The sequence below is a fragment of the Excalfactoria chinensis genome, chromosome 14 (genome assembly GCF_039878825.1).
Source record: "Excalfactoria chinensis isolate bCotChi1 chromosome 14, bCotChi1.hap2, whole genome shotgun sequence".
Taxonomy (NCBI): Eukaryota; Metazoa; Chordata; class Aves; order Galliformes; family Phasianidae; genus Excalfactoria; species Excalfactoria chinensis.
The window spans coordinates 4,230,460-4,250,115 of record NC_092838.1 but is presented as its reverse complement, the minus strand read 5'-3'; the positions used below and the strand labels follow the sequence as shown (position 1 = coordinate 4,250,115).

Sequence of the window (19,656 nt, the reverse complement as noted above, 5' to 3'; positions counted from 1 at the left end):
ACTCCTCTGCTTAAGCTACGCTATCACTGATGCATCTCAGCTTCAAGGAACTTCAGCGTTCAAACTTCTTTGAAAAAGTCAATCCCATAATTACAGGTGCACACAGCTGCAAGATAACGAAGCACTAGAATATTCATTGCTTTAACTCGGTCTTAAAAGTTTCAGGATGAGATGCTTTTAGACACACTGGGAACCTGCACAGCCCTGACTTGAGCTGCTGCTGCTGCCACACTAAGAGCACAAGGCAGCACCGGTTCCAGCCCCAGTAGCTTCAGCTCCAGGCACCTTTGGCCCCAGCTGGGTGCCTGCCTGGGGCCATTTGCCCTCTGCACTACAGTAACAGCAGGTGAGACAGCCACAGAAACCCTCACTTTCCAGTTGCGAGGCAGGAAAAAGATGGGAGAGGCACAAACAATGAGATTCGCCCCTTCTCACCCTGATGGCAAATTGGAACAGCGTGTACTCTGGCAGGACAGGGACAGTTTACTATTCCAGTTACTGCTGGTTTATTGAGGGCGTCTGACAACTAATAAAAGTGGAAAGTGTCTCAGGTACTTGACTTAGGCTCTTTAATAGTTTAGCTCTCTCCCCCAAATGGACTGATTGCATCAGGCAGATAAGTGTACGTGTGCCAAGGGTTCGCTCTCACTGCAGCAGCAGTGCAGCCGCAGGAAGGCTCAGCTCACTGTGCACAGGGCAAAGCACAGCCAAACAGGCACCTGAGAAGCTGCAGTTGTCACAGCACCGGATTTCTTCCTCACTTGAAGATTTCTGAATAAGCTTTCCATGCTTTCAGAAATGTCCGAGCAGCAGAAACACACACAGGACTGCTGGGCAAGAGGGACAGATCTGGCAGACCCAGTTTAAATGAATTTAACAAGAAAACAAAACTCGTGTTAGATTTCTTCACTGTTACACATCAATCACAAAAGAAACAACTTACAAAACTGGTTTTATTCTCAGAATTGAGCTCAATTGTGCCTGTCCTGCTCACTGATGAGCCTGCCTCCTTCACATGGTGAATAATGACAGACTTGAGCAATGCCCACCGCCCCCAGCTAAGAGGGCTCCCAGTCAGTTGATCTCTTTTGCACCTACCCCATAATTTCAGATTCAGAATTGATTAAACTGTTCTGACAAAGCCAGTCATCTCAATGGCACGAAGCACAGATCTCCCAGCGAGCAGCAGAACATTCCTGCTTAGAAGTCAGCACTGTTTTGTCTATTCAATACCATCCAGGTGGTTTTCGGTACATTTGGTTGCAGGATGTTTCCACACTTTTAAAGATGGAAAAATAGAACAAGCTTTCCCTAGACAAAGCTTTTTAATCAGACGTTATTCAGAAATGAATCCTCCTCATTTCCAGAAACGTTTTCACAGTCCTCGCAAAGTTTATGTGGAATTAAAAAGAAAACCAAAACCAGTTCAGCCCTTGAGCCGCGACCAGCAGCGTGAGCACTACAGCTAACACTCCAGGCCCCTCATTGCAGCAATGCTGCTGGCCATCCTGCGAGGCACACTTTTTGCAGCTTGCCTGTAGTCGTCTGGCTTTGCCTTCAACAGAGTTACAATGTTTTGCAGCGTTCTTGATGGCTGAAGGCCAAGGGCATCCATCACGTTTATTAGATAATCTGCAAGATGAAAGATAAACGTGTATTTGAACGGGGAACAGACTCTGCAAACAACACCCAAATCAGTTTTCATCATGACAGCCAGAACGCTGTCACTGCTAGCTCAAAAACCACTGAAAAACTGCAGTGTATCTGGAATCTAACTGCACTGATGAGTATTTTTGGCTTCCTGCACACCAGCTCAGATAACTGTTCTCTTCAGAGGCCTGAGATGCATTCTGCCACGTATCACGATCTGCACGTGACATTCACCATGGTCACAGATCACAAATGCATTTTCAAAAGCAAAGAGCTTTGAAGACAACTTGTGTTACCAATTTCTGCAGTGGTCTCGTGGTGACACTCTTGTGAACTCAGGATAAGAAATAAACACCTCAGCGTACTACACAACCACTTTCCCAACACCTTCCTAGCAGTCCTCCCTCAGTCGTTTTGCATGGCGTGGGAGAAGACAGAAGCAGATATGTGCCAACTGTCTCTCACTCTGTTCTTGAAAATGCCTCCATGTTGAAAGTAACTTCAGTCGCCTAACACCTTCAGAGCAGAAGTGCTGTAAGTTAATCATCACAGAGGAGCAGATCTGACAGGCTTTGTAAATAAAGGATGATGGTCAGGTGCCCCACAATGACTTTTAGAAAGCTCGTGGCTGATTTCACCTACTTCAGCTACCACATGGATGGAAGAAATCAACCAGGTACCCTCTTCATAGCTCACTGGAGCACTTCCCAACAGACTCAGCACACACTGTATATTCTATATATGACATCTACTGGCAGCGTATGGCATTCTGATAAGGATGGAAAGGGCAGTGTTACACACAAAAGGTTACATATCAATGTCTTCCTTGCTAAGACTGGCTGTAAGGCAACTGTCTCCATTCAGAATGACTCTGACAGGCAGAAAAACAGAGCAGGAAAGAAGCACCTACTGGAAAACCACCCTTCCCTCAAAGACACATACAACCAAACTGCAAAAGCTGTGAACCACTCACTCCTCCACAGAATGTGTCAGATAAACACGCTCATGACTAAAGGAGAAACCCACACTGCAGTTCCTAAACTGATGAAAGAACCCACGTGCCACAGCAACACTTCTCAGGACAACACGTGCACCAGCCTTACCGATATCTGTGGAAAGCTGCTTTGTTGAATGCACTGTGAGCTCTGGTATCTGCAGGATGACTTCGCAGTAGGTCTGCATCGTAGCTCTGGCAATGGAGCCCAACCAGTAGTCAGCCATGTTGTCCAGCTCAGGTAGTTCATCTCCTGGACAGAAAATCCACATTAGCAGAATTAGCAGAATAGCAAATTAGAGATCAGCAGTCACATTCACTTGCATAGGATAAGAACAACAGGTATGAACAGTCATATGAAGAATGGATGTGAGCCAAAAGTCAGCTCACTGCAAGAAATGACTGAGAAACATATAGAAAGAAGGGAGAAGGTCTCAAGGAGGCAACTGCACTGTTGGTGTCGCAGCAGTCACTGCACTTCCTTTAGTGCATGGCTTTTATCATTCTGGCTGGTATCTGGCTACTAAAACCCAGGTGGCACAGGCAGAAGTGGAGCTTTAATGACGTTGCAGCTGGAGCTGAAACATATGGAAAAGACGATTAACTGAAGTGGTCACCATTTCAGGATTGTGTCCTTCCTGAGAAAGATCCTGACTACAGGGACAGAACACAGGGCTGGATGTTAAGAAAATCAATTCCCAAAGATGCAGAACCTGTCCTGAAACAAGACAGACTGCAGAGCAGCTTCTGACCATGGGCTCCTAACCTTTATAACAGAAAGGCGCAGCTTAGTGTGTCACGTAGGGTTTTTTCCTGGATTTACGGAGGAAAGAGATAGGGGGAAGGCTTGCTTATTAACAAACAGCATCACTATCCTGCTGAAGAACAAATAACCTTTTTGCTGTGGAAAAGAGCTCGGTGAGTCCCCCACCCTTGCTCTTAACAACAAATGAAGGGTCTTTGGTTCTGAGTCAGGTCACGGAAGGCTGCAGAGGTGGCCATGTTCTGTTTCTTTGTTTAACACAACAACTGATAGATGTAAGATTAAGTTTATGGGATGTTCTCTGCAGTTTTCATCGGGTCTGACAGCTGAGCTACTTCATAGTGGGTCGGTTCCTGCAGCAGCTGCCTTGAGAATCCCAGTTTAGATACTGTCTGGGGACAAGAACACACCATATGACCACTGTGGGGGCATCACAGAAGAGGGCCAGCCAAACAATTCACTGCTTCTAAGCAAGATTACAAGATTCCATCTCTTCACTTGTGCCTCGCTCTGCACCCCTGCATGGCTCTGGTGTGTCACAGGACTTTAAGGAAGCTGATTCAAATCCCTTTATTGACACGCTTTGAAAGAAACAAACCCAGAAGGAACAACAAAAAAAAAAGAGAGAATACTTTTCTGTGGAGTTTAAGAGTGGATATGGCCATGCCATGGAATCAGCACAAAGGAGAGGGCAGGACTGCAAAGCTGGAGCAAGGCTCCTCCTTCATCAGGCTGTTAGGCAGCCAAGCCGCTCTGAACTGTACAGCAGTAGACATGATAAGGAGCAGAAGCTATAAAAGCTAAGTTGAGAACCTGTTCAAACAAGACAATTAGTTCACAAGAATTTCCTCCCTGCCACCTCCCAGTACACAAATACAGCTAAACACAAACCAAGCACATTTTAATATTGTCAAATACAAAGCAAACAATGTCGGACATCAATAACTCAGATTCTTGCTCTGAAAAGCAGTGACACTGGGAAGCCTTTTCTGTCACTGGGTTTTCACTTTGACACACATTCTCAGCACTGGGCTGTGGCAAGAAGAATACAACCTAGCCAGTATAAAGCTTTGGCAATCAAACCAAATTAGGCAAAGTTATCTCACCCCTCTACACATAATGACAAAGGCAAAGTTACAAAATGGTATCACGTGCTGACATCCCTATTTCAAGAAATACACAGAAATACCAGAAACAGAGGACAGGCAACAAAAACAACCAGGAACTGTCAAGCAAGTCTTAATGTGAGACTCAAGGAGCTCCATTTGTTTTATCCCCAAGTGGATTTGAAATGCCTTGTTTTGCGTGAACGCTGCACACAGACCCAGATGTCTTCTGTCTGAGTGTAAGAGCTTTGGCACCCCAGTGCTTCCTTCCCTCCATTTGCAGGGCAAAAAATGGTCCCCTGAGGACTAAATGAAACACAGCAAACTGCTTTTGAGCTTAATAGGAGATACTAGAGTAAAATGTACTGACCTGAAATATCAAGGGCAGAGCTCATTACTTAGCAATTTCTTCTTGCCAAAACAGCCGTAAGACCAGTATTACCTCCAGCAATTAAGAATGTTTTCTCAGAAGGTTCATTTGCATGACCATGCAACAGTGCCATGCAGGCCTGCTTCAGCCTACTATGTGCACAAGCACTGCAGCAGTACAGGAAGTCTGATCACAGCAAAAGGAGCAGAAAAACAGATATTTATTGGGCATCAGAACATCACTGAAGAACTCAGCGGTAGCAAAGGCCCAGGACTACAGTCGAGCCGTAGTTACAGAGCAGCAAAAGCTATGCTAGAACAAGATCAAAGCAGCCTCGCTCCCTGCAGCTTCTGCTCCTCACACTATGACTTCTGGTTCAAGGCATTCTCCTGCCTGAAAACCAGTTCTGCAAAGCTCACTGCACGATGCCTTCTTTTCGGCCTGATCCGTTTCCAGAACTCACTTACCACACTACCAAAGCAAAAGGTGCAAAGTCAGAGAAAATAACAGCCCAAGCTTCAACTGAAGCCACCACAAATCTGCATTGCAAGTGAGCATCCCAAAAAGAATGGTAACGACAGCACACTGCCCTCAAAGGACAAGAGACAGCATATCAGGTTCTCACACTGCACGTGAGGAAGCACCCAGGATATCAGATACTGCTCCAGCTATGATACAGCAGTAATTCACGCCCTGCATTGAACACACAGTTTTAATGAACGACAAACTTAAATAAGCTGAACTAAAGCTTCCAGTTTGAACAACACTAAAAAGTAGTCTTACTTATCACTTAGAGACTCTTGGAAGAAACAGCACAAGCAGATGATAGAAAATGGATCTCAAACAACTTCGTTACCGTAACAGATCATACCCACATAAGGTCAGAATGTGAAAGCTTTCCACCAGACACATCATCTTTGGTTTCACCTCACCTTGTTCTGGGGGATAAGGCAGTTTTCCAGCATGTAACGCCAGTTCCAAAGCAGAATCCTCCTGAGTGACAAATGGTTCAAGGTGGAGAGGAAGCGACATAATGTATTGCCCAATCTAGAATAAAAGCACAAAGAGCTGAGTCACCAAACAAATGTGAAGCAAGTGCTTTGCTTGAGAAAAAAAGTCAACGGCAGCAAACCACACCTGAAAGCAACCTGCTGCTAAGCAGTGATATTTAGAAAGACTCTCGGAAATTCAGTAGCAACCTCCCCTTGAAACTTTACCTGATACACTTCTCTGGTGAGGTTAGGAAAGTTCCTGAGTCCTCAGATAGCTAAAATCAGAGCTACTTATGATTAAGTTATCTCACAGCTTGGCTGAACACCCATTTCTATTAAATAGAGCTTTAAAAACATAAGCCGGCATCTAATTTTAATATCTGAGTTAGCAGTAATTTAGAACACCAACCAGGAGAATGCAAGTAGAATTTCCATGCTGTTCAGCAGCACATAACTGAGAAGTGCCTCAGCAGTAATGAGGCTCACCCTACCTTTCAGCTCAGGACACCCCAGCATCAGAAAGGTTTCACTGTTATTCCATCAGAAACAAAGAAAAAGAACAGGTTGTATGGGGATTAGAAAGGTAAGAGCTCAGGCCTTTTTTGGCTTTTTTGGTATGATTAAATCACTCCAGTACACAATGCAGGAACTTGCCTGCTACATGAGCTGCACTATTAAGCTATGCTCAGTATTCACCACTACAAACAGAAGTTGGCATTTCCTATCCCGTTACAAGAATTAACACCGAGAGCGGCACAGTTCAATTAAGAAGAAGCTCTCCTTATGCTCCCAAAGCTATCTGGCTATTCCAGGATTTGACAGAGATTTCATGAAAGCTACAAAGAATGGCACAATTAACAAGGACTGTACCACTGAGAGGATCTATCATACTACACCATACTACAATTTAAACAAATACTAAGATTTTGCAAAGAAATGGTGAAACACAGACGAGATCCCTTCCCCTCAGAGCTGGGCTCCCAGTAACTATCTTCTCGTGCTCTTACATTGCTGATATATTCCAGAGGAGTCAGGCTGAAGTTTGGCAGGTCCTCTGTCAGGGTCTCACCAACGCCACCAGTGGTCCAATTCTATAAGGCAAACAAAGAGCAGAACAAATATATGGCTTTCTGGAACAGAGTCTATAAGCATTCTGGGAAGGGATATATTCTAGATCCATTACTCACCTCCATCTTTGAAACAAGTAAGAGCTGTTGCTTGATGCGAAGAAACACAGAATCAAAAGCCAAGTGATGCGCCAGCTGGTTGAGGCGGCTCAGCGCAGATCGAGATGAAGACAGCAAGTTGTGGTTACTCGTCCCCTTCTCCTAACACAGGCACATAGAAAGAGTTTTTACACACAGATGACACTGAGCTGATCACAGAAAAGCTACATTGATGTTCTCAAGGGGGTCTTCGTTAGGCCATCCTAATAAGAAGAGCATTCCTCTGCCATTATAGAGACTCCTTCCTTTGGGATGCCCTATTCCAACTATTTATTTGCCATAGAAACTGAGCACTGCTTCCTGAAATTTCTAACAAAAATTTCAGCATCACCTTCCAGCCATACCAAGTGCCAGCACAGGCCAGACAGAGAGAAACGATTCTTCTAATTAACTGTTTTACATGAAGAGCACATGTGGAGCTGCTTAGTAAAGCTTTAAGGTTAACATGCTTAAGGCACAGCTGCACAAATTGCAGGTAAATTAAGTACAAAAGAAATCAAAACATCCTGAGGAAATAAGAGACAAATAATAAACTTGACCTCACTGTTGTAAGACCAAGACGACAGCAAACATAACTCAGCTCTACAAGAAGACAACTACTGTCGTTCTGCCTTGTTCACAAATGCATGCATGAATGATCTTGCAGAACTACATTTCAGAATAGATAAGGGAATGAAGTGTAAGTGGTAAAGAAAGTCCTGAGAAGATGTGGAGTGCAAAATTTAAGATCTCCATCATCAGTGCTATCATCCCAATGCTTTCCATGACAGAATCTCCCCCACCAGAACAGACAGGAGTTTGTTCACAAAACAGACAGGATATGGAGAAGAGATGAGCCCAGATTTCCTAGGTTTGGACATTTCATTTCTCAGCAGATTGGTATTAGAACACAGCCCATCAAAAGATTAAATGTAATCTCTCTGATGGGGGAATCCAGGCCTCGTCTTCCAACTGTGCACCCAACAGCAGCTTGCTATAAAGGCAGGCTCTCTCCAGGTAGGCTACCTTCAGGGTATACAGCGTTTCCATAAGGCTAGCGTACTCAGATGAATTCTCCTTCAAAAGGTAATTGTATTCTTGCCAAGGATTCTTCACACTGCTCTTCTTTTCTGTAGCACTGGTATCCTGAAAGCCAGAAAAGCTACAGGGGCTGTAGGAGTCCGAGAGATACTTCCCAGCAGTTGACAAAATCCTATAAACAATTGCAAACAGTCACCAACAACGTTCTGCAAAATTTGCACAACCATCTTCCTGTTGCTCCAAGGAAAATCCCTGGCAGCATCTCGACATAAGTAGAAGAAAAGGCAGCAATCAGAACTACTGGGGCCTCTGACTCAGTCACCCTTTTGACACAGCCTGTGATTATAGCTCTACCCTCTCTTGTGAGATGACAGGTGATTCAGTTGCATACCTTCCCTCCCACAGCTGGAAGACTGCAGCACAGATGGCTCCACAGCTTCCTACTGTGCACCATACTGCCCAGTGAGCCCTCCAGAGGCAGAGGAAAAAAAGCCAGTTACATTCAATGCTAAAATAACAGCAAAAAAAAGTAGCAAAACCACTGCAAGAAGATCATGCAGAGACTTCAAAGTATTGGTAGGAATATTTTGAATCCAGGTTTTCACAGCTTCCATAAAGGAAGTGTATAGCAATAACAGGACACTTCCTTTTGCACAGCAAATTAAGCCCTGTTGCCTTTGGGGTCTTAGAAGCAGTAGATGCAGGGCATAAATGTTTCCTCTGGTATGATCATTAGGTAGCTCAGGGCATGCACTTATGAACAGCTTAATAGCAGAAGTCATGGTACTTCTGCCCAAGTTCCTCTGTCCTTTGCACTGCACGGTGTTTGACTAGACAGACTTGGACAGCTGTCTGCCATATAAATCTATATGAATATACATTCACATATACGGAATATGTATCTTATATATGTTTTTCGGTACAAGGTTAACTGTCCTGGGCAAGACAGAAGAAACCAAAAAACATATGCAAGTTTTTAATTGTTCAAGAACTGCTAAGTGTCTTTAATCATCAATGCTGCCTTCACACCCGTTCAAGGGAGAGAGCCTACACTTGTGGCAGACACTAATTACAGCCAGCTCTCACTCTACCATGCAACTCAAAGACTGCACAAGTATTGGGATGAAAAAGGGAGGAGAGGGCTCTCCAAGTCAAGGAAATACAGAATAAACTCCTGGGAGCTACAGGCTGCTGTGTACTACATCATATACCACCACGTTATTCAGAATAAAGCATCTGAACATACAAGAGGCTGAACAGTGCACTGCTTATAAGCAACAGAAGAGACCAACATGCCAGCTGTGCTTTAGGCTCCTCACGTTACAAGGAATTCATTGGTCAAGGCACACATAGGTGCATACTGGCAAATGATTCACACCCCATGTCACTGCAGGGAGGGAGGGGGTAAGAATCCATGGAAATCCAGTGGAAAATTCTTTTCTCAGCAAAATCTGGTCCACTTGATGCCCAGCCAGGTGAACACGACACATCACCCATCCATCCAAGGAAATGGATTCTTACGACTGCCTTAGAGCACAGAACTGAGTGAAACACTTTCTGATCCATCTCTGATGCTTCAAAAGATGAGGAGAAAACAATCACCATGGCTTTCCCCCCCCCCCCCCTACAATCTACAAAGGGAAAGCACTTTGGGATTTATTTTCCTTTGACTTGTTACCTATTGTGACACCTTATGTATTCAGTTCAGCAACACTTACCTGTTGGCCAGCTGCTGCTCAAAGTCCCCACACTGCCGAAGGAGCTCACCACAAGTGGTAATGATTCTGGAAAAGAACAAGCCAAAACCTATTTTGTGATTTTAGGCGGATAATGCCAGACCCCTAAAGAACCCACCTAACAAAGGCATAAACAAATTCCTAAAAAGGCAATAACCAAACCAGAGTCCTCAGAGGGCAACTTTTAATATGGCTACCAACTCTACACCCATTGCTTAACATCCTGCTGTCAAACTTTTGCCAGACAGCCTCATCCACACATTATTTACTGTCATCATGGCTAATACCAGCTCAGCGTCACTGGGAGCATTTCTAAGAGCCGCTGTTTTTTTTTTTTTAAGTGCTATGACATGCAGTCTTGTCCCAGATGGTGTGGGGAGGGGGTCTCACAGCCCTTACTGTGCCAGCAGCAACCTGAAACCCAACCACTAATACCACTGCTACTAGAAGCACTACAGCTAAGTAGGCACAGCCCTGCATTCTGCACTAAGAACTTGCGTAAACTGACCCCACATAATTCCTTTCCACCTCTGATAGAAAATCAGCTCTGAGACGGACCAAAATGAAAATCCCCTTTACCGAACAGAGTTTTGGAATGCAGTCCAGTCCTCCTGGAAAAGGGAGTCTGATGGAAAATCATCCAGTTTACATTTCTTTCGTATCGACTGCAATGTATTTGTAAAATCAGATGTATACCTGCAATGAGAAATGGAGAAAAGACAAGTACTTGTGTGAGACAACAGTCCAGAGAGCGACTCACTGCAGATCCTGTGATCTGCTCACTCAGACCTCTACAGGAGTGAAGTGAGAACCAGAAATATTACAAGAGTTCAGAAGGGACACTGTTGTTTCAGCCCAAGCACGTACACATGAAGACCTGAACAGCCACTGTCCACTGAAGCCTACATTAGAAATCAGGGAGAAACTCAGATTGCGTGCTCGCTACTTCAATTTGCTGCGTATGCGTTACTAGGAACTCCTCACGCTTGTGACGATGTATGAGCAAGACATTTTTGTTATCACTGCACTAATCACCTCTCCTAGGAGAGAGCAGACAGTTTATAAGACTGCTCCAACATCACTTGGCCCTTGTTCCAGGAACAGAGTGACAACAATCTCATGAATTTGTTTTCTCAGCTACTCCCCCAGATGAGAACAAATTTAAAAAGAACATTTTGTTTCTCCCCTCAAGACTTATTTTCCTGTCTAAATGATGCCCATAAGCTGACGGCATGCACACTGCTATGTAATTGCCTATAAAGGAGATGAGGTCAGAGAAGTGTGCTTTTCTTTTCCCTCTTCCCCCTAGAACAGCAAGGTAACAGCTTGTGAGCAACTCTTTCAGTATCAGAAAAGAATAAGGAAGTAATCAGCACTGGAATACCATCTAAATGGGCTGTCAATTACATTATAAGGCAAGAACTTAGGGTGAATCTCACTCACAAGGGTGTCTTGCACGTATAAGCAGACTCCAAATACAAAGTCACTTGTATCAATAAGAGTATACTTCCCTACGGAGTTCTACTTTCAGCAACTTGTTTTTCTTATATTCTGCCCTTGGAAACACTTCCCCTTTTAAAAAACATTTACTAAAAAGCAAAATTCAGCCCAACTAGAACAGAAGACAACTGAAGGACATTTTCCTTTCAGTCACAAGATGCTCAAATTCTCCACTAAGAAATAATCACTGCCAGAATGAAGTGACAGAAGGGGATATCAAATGACACACATTACAGTTACAGATACCTTCAGCACCCAGCCACCTTTCATCAGCTACAAAGTCACTGGCCACAAGCCAAACGCTTGCTACTCTCCCTTAGGATACATGCAGCAATGTAATTAGAAGCACCTTACTTTGCAAACAGAGCTTTCAGGGCCTTGAGAAGCCCACACACTCCCAGACCATCAGTGAGTTTAATGCAGTTGTCGATGGCTCCAGAAGCCAGAATGAAGAGTTTGCTGACTGAATGATTCAGTTCCTGGACGCAGTCAATTACTTCCCAATGTTCCTAAGTAAAAACAAGAAGAGGTTGAAAGGCTGAAGCCATCTCTGGATTGGCAGCAACATCTGATAAAGTTTTTCTCCAGCAGATTTAGCAGATATATACAGTGACTGTTAAGGGGTAGAAGAGCAGAAGAAAGGAGCTATTCGGCAAAATTTATTTAACAATAACTAAATACACAGCAAACAGGAAATACTGCCAAAAAGTTAAAGGAGAAAAGAGAGCAACGGCTTTACTAAAGACCCTCATATTTAGTAGAAGTTTCAAGCCTCTCCCCACATAGATGAGCAAAGAATACTGCATTACCAAGGGCACTGCACTGATCTGAATGAGCAGATTTTCCTCTTCGAGATCTCCATACTTGAGTTGAAAGGGCTTGTACGGATGATACACCGCTTCTACCAGTTCCATCACTTTAACCAAGTTCTGCTCCTCTACAAAGAATCAGATGTTTAGTCTACAAGTAAATGAATGCACCATTAAGAACTTTATTTCAAGCAACATGCATGAGTTCTTCAAGTAGATCTCTCTGTGTACGTAAGCTTGCAAAGTTGCCCAACAACTCAAAGTCTCAATTACAAAGTTATTGTTTTTTTTAAAGCAAAAATATTATCCCTGCCTGCTTCTTAAAACCAAGATGTTCTGCCTCAACGAGCACCTCAAGAAAATCAATAACTGCTCCAAAACAGCCTGGGTGACAAAAATCTATTAAATATTTCAATTTACAGTAAAGTATTGAAACTGCCTGAGAGGTGAAACACATTACAGCCACAACTCAAAACGGGGGGCAAACCTAATTTATCAGAAAGTCTGGTTCGTATTTGAAGAAACTGACAGTAATTCAATTTACTTAGGTCTACTACTTCACTGCGTTCATCAACCAAGGAACCTTGAGCTTAAGCTCCCAGTGACATTCTGCTGAGCAGAGAGCTGCACCAAATCCAAACAAAAGCCGGGTCTGAATGATTATTTCTTGAATCAGAACTAGATGCCAGTTGGTGCCACAAAGTTTGGCCAAACTCAAATTAGCACCAAACCAGAATGAGTTTGAATTCTGGTTGTAAGCAAAAGCTTTCACACCTTACAGACAGCCAAGCAATGGAATTGGTCACCTGAAGTTCATGTAGAAACTTTTGAGATCAGACTAGAAAGTAAAACACGAAACACAGCCTGAGCTCCTAGCGGACCTTGAACTGACAGGTCAGATTAGATCATCTCCCGAGGTCCCTTCCAACCTGAATTATCCTATGAATCATAACTGAACCCTCCCCTCACTAAGCAGGAACTGGTTTGACCCTGTCCTACTGAGTCACTTAGCTTTTCCATTCTTAAGATATTTCGTGTTCCCAAACATCTCACCAGTCAGCACAAGAAATGGCAATAAAGAACAAAACCTTTTTTTTCCCCTCCTTTTTAACAAACAAACATAAACACTTGGGAAACAGTTCAGTAACTGTCTTCCTATTCTATCATCTTCCAGGATTTTCTATTTTTCCAATTTCTTTTTAATTTCTTCTACTATGACCCACAAATTAAGCCAAGCCAAGGATATAAACTGACTGATGAGTACACAGTCATGAAGGCAACAAAAACAGACACAATGACAGTCATACTCCTGGAAACTACCCAGTAATCATAATTTATGTGGTCAAGTATGAACATGGGTTTAAATAGCTCAAGACAATGTTATGAAGAATCAAAACAGGAAACACAGCATTGAAAATGCTCTATTTTAGGATTTTCTTTGATAGTCTTTGAAGGGCCCCTACTGGATTAACCTAAGACTATAAACAGCCTACAGTCCAAGTTAGGTATAAACCTATGTAAACGCTGCGTCTTGCTGCTTTGTGGTTTATGGGAATTATTCACCAAATCATGATCAAGACAAGGTGACAAACATCATAGGGTCAGGAAAACACTGGATAGTTGAATCACACATCAAGGATGGTGCTAAAGAATAAGTCACAAATAGTTCAGAAATAATACTTGGTCCCATACTATCAATTGATTAATACATGACCCAGTATCAGCAGAAAAGCTGCCAATACAACTTCAAAATCCAACGGAAGAGAAACTCTATTTGAAATTTACTTATTTAGTAAGGTGTTACTTAATTCCAGGAACCTCCGCAACTTTAATTCTTTGTGGTCTTTCACAATAGGTTCCATGGTTCCTTGGAGATATTTCCTCAGCTGCCAGGTAGAAAAAAAAGCTAATGCTTGTAAAAAGAAAAGCGCTAAATACTATTTATTCAAGGCAGCAAGCATACTCACAACAGGCCTGCTTTAGTAAACTCATTCAGTTCTGTGTCAATACGTTTAGCCTAGGCTGTACACACACATACACAAACATAACACACACACACAGGTACAAATGCCACGTGAGTGGTAGATCCTATAGAAGATGTAATCTTTCCCTCCATGTCAAACTAAACAAAATCTCAGAACAGAGATGTACAGAGGTGTTGACAGAACAGTGAAACAAAAATTCAGTGCAGAAGCCCTACTCAGATTTGGCAGCATGGCCATTTCCAGCCCTTTGGCAAAGTGGACTGTGGCATCATAGAGCTCCAGCAGCTTGCTCAGCTTGGTTTCTTGGCCTGTTCTCTCCATGGCAGTGCTGAGGCAGACAGGGATGGGTGGCACCAATGCTCCTAAAGTTTGAATCAGCAACACAGTCACAATTTCGTGGGGTTTCTTGAAAACCTGTGGTAACAGAAAAGCTATTAGCAAAAGCATGTTATCTCAGAGGAACAAAACAGGTGGCAGACATGGGATGCTGAAGCCAGGAAGTAAACAGCTGGGAGAGAAAGCAGCAGGGAACTGGACTGCTGGAAAGAAGCAGGCATGGGAGATCTGAATGCTACTTGACCCTCACTGACCCAATTACCAGAAACTACCAAAGAACCTCGATTGGTGTCAGTGCTATAAAGATCGAGAAGATGGCGTTTTGTGAACTAACAGACCGCAGACTCCTCAAATGACATAATCCCAACCAAACAAACTGAATAAAACCCCACCAATGGTAAAAAAGCAACGGCCTGCTAAGACAGCAAGAATCTCACTTCCCAAAACCTAAGTCAACAGGTACTTTACTACTGAAACTGTACATTGAACGCAGCAGCAGCAGGTTTGCCAAAAACAGAATTCAGCAGAACACAGGCAATGTAGTCTCTGGGAGAACCAGCTGGCAGAGAACGGCATTTGGAAACAGCACACTCAGTTTACACAGGTGTGTTGGAAAAAAATACACACATTGGTCAGCTGTGAAGCAATAGTACTATATTATGAGTCAAATTAGTGGTCAGATAAGCAGAAGTCAGCACTGGAAAGGCTAGTAAGACTGTAATCGGCTGGGAACTTTTATTTACATGCACTACCCTCAACTCTAGTAATATAACACGCGTTACAGCCTTCTACTGTGACTCTTGCCAGCTATTCCCTCTCAGTTGCTCTGAAATCTGGGATCACCAGCAGTCTCTTGCAGCAAGGCCACCATAGAAACTGAGAAGCAGGAAAGAAGTCCAAAAACTCTTCAGAAAGCAGAAGCACACAGAGTAAATGGCACAAACCTTGTGCTGTGTGCCACTTCTCTCTTTCGACCTCCCAGTTTAAAAAAAAGTATCTGCTAACATGTAAGATACCTGACCCAAAATTCAGCCCAAAATTCAATCAAATCATTAGGCAGAAAAAATACACTGCAAGAAAACACTGAGCTCCTTTGCAGGACGAGGCTGAGCACTTGGGAGCAAGCTTCGTAACACAAAGATAAGAATCTCCTACCCTTCATGGATGAAAAACTCTTATGGGTTTGACTATATGAACACATTCCTTCATTTAACTGAAGAAAGACAACTTTAGGGGATCTCACATTATTCCTGTCCAGAAAAACTTCAAGAAGTGACTGCAAAAGCCCCTCCAGTATCTTATTCCAAGTGACACACATCGCTTCAGTGTGACCTTGAGGATTTCCTCCAGGTCATAAATAAATAAATCAGTTGGGGCATTTTTACTGTCATGCAGCAGAACACATTTGCAACACTAACAAATTAAACTGAACTTAAGATACAGATGAAAGTGATAAAGCAGCTTTAATGTTAATAACACAGCAACCTTGCCTTTGGTAGGATACCAGAAATCAAATCTTGTCTACAAGAGTTAGACAAGACTGAAAGTTGCAAGCGCTGCCTTTCGCTGACAGGACACAGGATAACTGAAGGAATGAATACTGATGAATTATTCTGAGCTTTATGAGAATGAAGAGTGTGGTCATTCTTGTCCTCTCCCATAACACCTCTCCCACCAGTATTAAACAGTGACTGCACCTGTGTTGCCCATTGAAGTTGCGAGTGCCAGGTCCCAAGGAGTGTGTCATACAGTTCAGTCAGCTGGCGATTCAAGCTTAAGTCACTCTGGCAAAGATCCTGCCACACTGCCACCAGCTGCACCTGCAGGAGTAATAAGAACCATTCTGAGAGAACTAATGGCTTACAGACCTAGATTTTGTTATTGAAAACCAAGATCTTCTCAAGCAAAGCTCTTCTGCTAAAGCACAACGCCCACCCTGACTCTCCTCTGCAGATTTTAACGTAACACTTTGCTATAATTCAGCACCACAAAAGGAACCAACTTTCAGCATGAAGCTGGAGGCTTCTTAACTGATTCAAAGTTTTAATTAACATTGGTATTTGACTCATAAAATAAGACTGTAACCGATACCCCCACATAATAGTTGAAATACCTGGCAAGCCCTAGCCTTGAACTTAATCCTCAAAAGTCACAGTCATGAGAGAACCGCTGAGGATCAGGTTATGGTTACAGAACTGTCTGGAATTCCAACTTTTAATCTTACCTGAAAAGAGTTTACAGAAGTCGGCAGCTGGCAGGTTGCAGCAATAAAGTTATTACTGACACTGTCACCTCCGAGAAAAGCAAAGCAAGAACAACTACAAGGCACAGGGATAACTCGAGCAGAACACACATATCCTATGTCTATTTCAAAAAAGAAACACAAAGCCCTCAGTGGAGGATTTCTCACAAAACGTGAGTTGTAACCAAAGCTGTTAAGAGCCAGGAGAAGTTCCAGATCCAGAAGAGAATAGGTTTCATCTTCTTTGAACAGAACAGGTAATGTGATGTAACAGCTCCCCCTACAGCCTAAGCCAAGCAAGCATTCAAGTTTTCATTTCTCTGCATCAAAACATTATCCAAATACTTACTTTGTGACACTTATAATAGTAAGCAAGAAGCTGAGGCATTCGATCAATTTCAGTGAAGACCTTCACAAACATTTTTGCCTGATCTAATTAAAACAAACAAAATAGGCAGTTAATGGTCTCCAAGTGGTAGTGAGACATTACATCTACAAAAGATCTCATCCCCAATAGAGCAAGAAAAATCTTCTGTTAAGTGAACATGCACAACAGCCTGTAAAGAAGGCCACACTTTAATCTTTTGTTTGCTCATCCTCTCGAACAGAAGCAAAACTGCTTAAAAATCCCCTTTCACATCAGAACATGCATCAGACTTGTGACAAAATGTCATAACAGGTAAAAGCTTGCAGCGTAAGATGGATAAAACCAGAACAATTCCTGGAAGGAAATTATTTTCTAAAAAAAAAGCTGCTGTCTACAAAAGTAAAAGATACCTTGCAAAGTCCTCCATTTTGCTTTCACTGCTCTTCAATCTGCTACCTAAATTAGCAGTCTCAAAACTGACTGAGGACACAGTTACCTGGCTGCACCACAAAAAGCACACAGTCCATAGCCAGGGGCCTTCAGGACACACATCTCCTTACCCAAACAACACTTTTACTTTTTGAATAAAAACTCTGCATTGATAGTAAATAACATCAAGCCTTACTGACCTACAGACTGAGAGTTAAAAGCAGCCACGATCTGTGGGCTGGCCATGGCCTCCAGGCGGTTCTTCAGAGCCTCAAGATGCACACACTTCTCAGAGTAATCCGGTGTATCCACAAGCATAGCCAAGCTGCTCTGCATACTTGTTAGCTTGGCTGAAATTGCAGACACATCCTGCCGCCAGGAAAGGAGAACCAGCTTATTGAGTATAAGATTACACAGCATTAATGCCTGTTTCATAATGACATCTTAAAAGCACTTCAACAACCTGCTTTTAAACACAGTTTTCTTGGAAAGCTGAAGAGTCAAAGACCAAAATAACCACGTGGCCTCTACCTGTGTCTTAAGGGTCTCTTCAATGTCTGCACTTAATGTAGTCCATTTGTCTGCTTCCTGAAGGGACTCGGCAGCCAACTGCATTCTAGATTTCACTTTGTCAATCTCTACCAGGACCTAGAAGATTTAAAAAGCAATAAAGCATTACCTGTTGATAGAAAAGGTAACTGCCACAGATGCTTATAGCACGGCAGCTACTTTTAGTTTGGATTTTAAAACTGGATGAACCAATCACAGCTGTTACAAGAAGAAAGGAACTGGTTAACAGAGCTGGTGATATTAAAACAACATCCCAATGCCAAACAACCAAAGGTTGGCTTGAATCACCAGTTTAAACTTTTGCAGCCACTTGGCCTCATGCTGCATACCCAGCTATCAGCAGGGAGAACCCTGGGTCATTGATATAACAATTGGTAACAGAAGCTAATTGAACTGTTCAGCTTATGTTCACCACAATGACATAGACATGAGGACAGGCTGGAAGAGCTGAGGCTGTTCAGCCTGGAGAAAAGAAGGCTCCAGGGAGACCTGACAGCAGCTTTTCAGTATCCAAACAGAGACTATAAGAGGACAGATTCTTCAGCAAGGTCTGCTGTGACAGGATAAGGGGAAATGGTTTCAAACTAAAACGAGATTTAGATTGGATATGAGGAAGAAGTGCTTTACAACGAGAGCAGTGTGGAACGGCACAGGGTACCCAAAGAGGTGGCAGTGCCCCATCCCTGCAGACACCCACAGTAGGGCCGGGTAGGGCTCTGAGCACTGATGGAGCTGTGGGTATCCCTGCTCAGCACAGGGAGTGGGGCCACATGGCCTGCAGAGATCCTTTCCCACTCAAATGATTCTACACCAGGCTGTGTTGCCGGTGCTCACTTTTCTCCCATTAACACTAAAAGGGCCGTTTTGTGCATCTTTAGCTCACTGGACCGCTCAGAACAAACTGCTCTGTGACTGCCGGACTCCAAGTAAGGCAGGAGCCCACCTGCATCGACTGCGCCGTGTCCTCCTCGAACCTCCTGATGTCCTCCTTAACCAGCACCATCTGCTCCCGCAGGAAGGCCGCCTCCTGCCGCAGGGCCTCCACCTCGCGCAGCACCCTGGGCATGCTGTGCAGGGCCTGCTGGCTGGCTTCTGCGGGACAGAACGGCACAGCGGCACGGCGCTGAGAGCTGGACGGAGCCGACTGCCCTCCCACACGCAACGCAGCCACGTCCCCACCGCCCGCCCGTCACCTTCCACCACGTTGTTGACCTCCTGGATGAACACCTGCAGCTTCATCACTAGGGTGGAGGCGTGAGCGTCCGCCTGCCCGGGTGAGTCCTGCTGCCCGGCTCTGAAGGCCGCGTTCACCCAACTCTTCACCTCGAAGTCATCGGCCATGAAGCGGGAGATATCCATGGCTCCGCACCGGGCCCAGCAGGCAGCGCGCTCCGCTCCGCCCCGCAACGCGGCACCGCCGACCCGCCCCACGCAGCGCTCCGCCCCAGCACGGCCCCGTTCGGTCGCTCCGCCTCGGGGAGCGTTAATAAACACGAGGCCAGGCCGGATCCGCCAACAGCTTTGGTTTTATGCAGTCACGCGGCGTTCAGCCTTAGGCCGG

General features: G+C 44.0%; 1 protein-coding gene across 1 annotated transcript; it reads right to left on the bottom strand.

Moving 5' to 3' along the window:
* Positions 1-939: 939 nt before the first annotated feature.
* COG7 (component of oligomeric golgi complex 7) lies at positions 940-19,537 on the bottom strand. Its single transcript, XM_072349513.1, has 17 exons — positions 19,289-19,537; positions 19,039-19,187; positions 18,057-18,173; positions 17,726-17,894; positions 17,079-17,161; positions 16,185-16,307; positions 14,367-14,565; positions 12,167-12,294; positions 11,712-11,866; positions 10,437-10,553; positions 9,840-9,905; positions 8,107-8,293; positions 7,063-7,203; positions 6,883-6,966; positions 5,816-5,930; positions 2,754-2,897; positions 940-1,632 (listed from the first exon to the last, which is right to left on the bottom strand). Exons 1-17 carry the CDS (start codon positions 19,452-19,454, stop codon positions 1,466-1,468), a joined length of 2,310 nt encoding a protein of 769 aa, XP_072205614.1. The 5' UTR covers positions 19,455-19,537; the 3' UTR covers positions 940-1,465.
* Positions 19,538-19,656: the final 119 nt, after the last annotated feature.

Excerpts from the sequence above, each read along its gene's own strand:
- COG7 (XM_072349513.1), bottom strand. The coding sequence starts at position 19,454 with ATGGATATCTCCCGCTTCATGGCCGATGACTTCGAGGTGAAGAGTTGG. Across the intron at positions 9,906-10,436 it reads GCATTCCAAAACTCTGTTCG|AATCATTACCACTTGTGGTG; the intron begins GTAAAGGGGATT and ends GTTCTTTTCCAG. Across the intron at positions 7,204-8,106 it reads AAACGCTGTATACCCTGAAG|GAGAAGGGGACGAGTAACCA; the intron begins GTAGCCTACCTG and ends TGCCTGTGTTAG.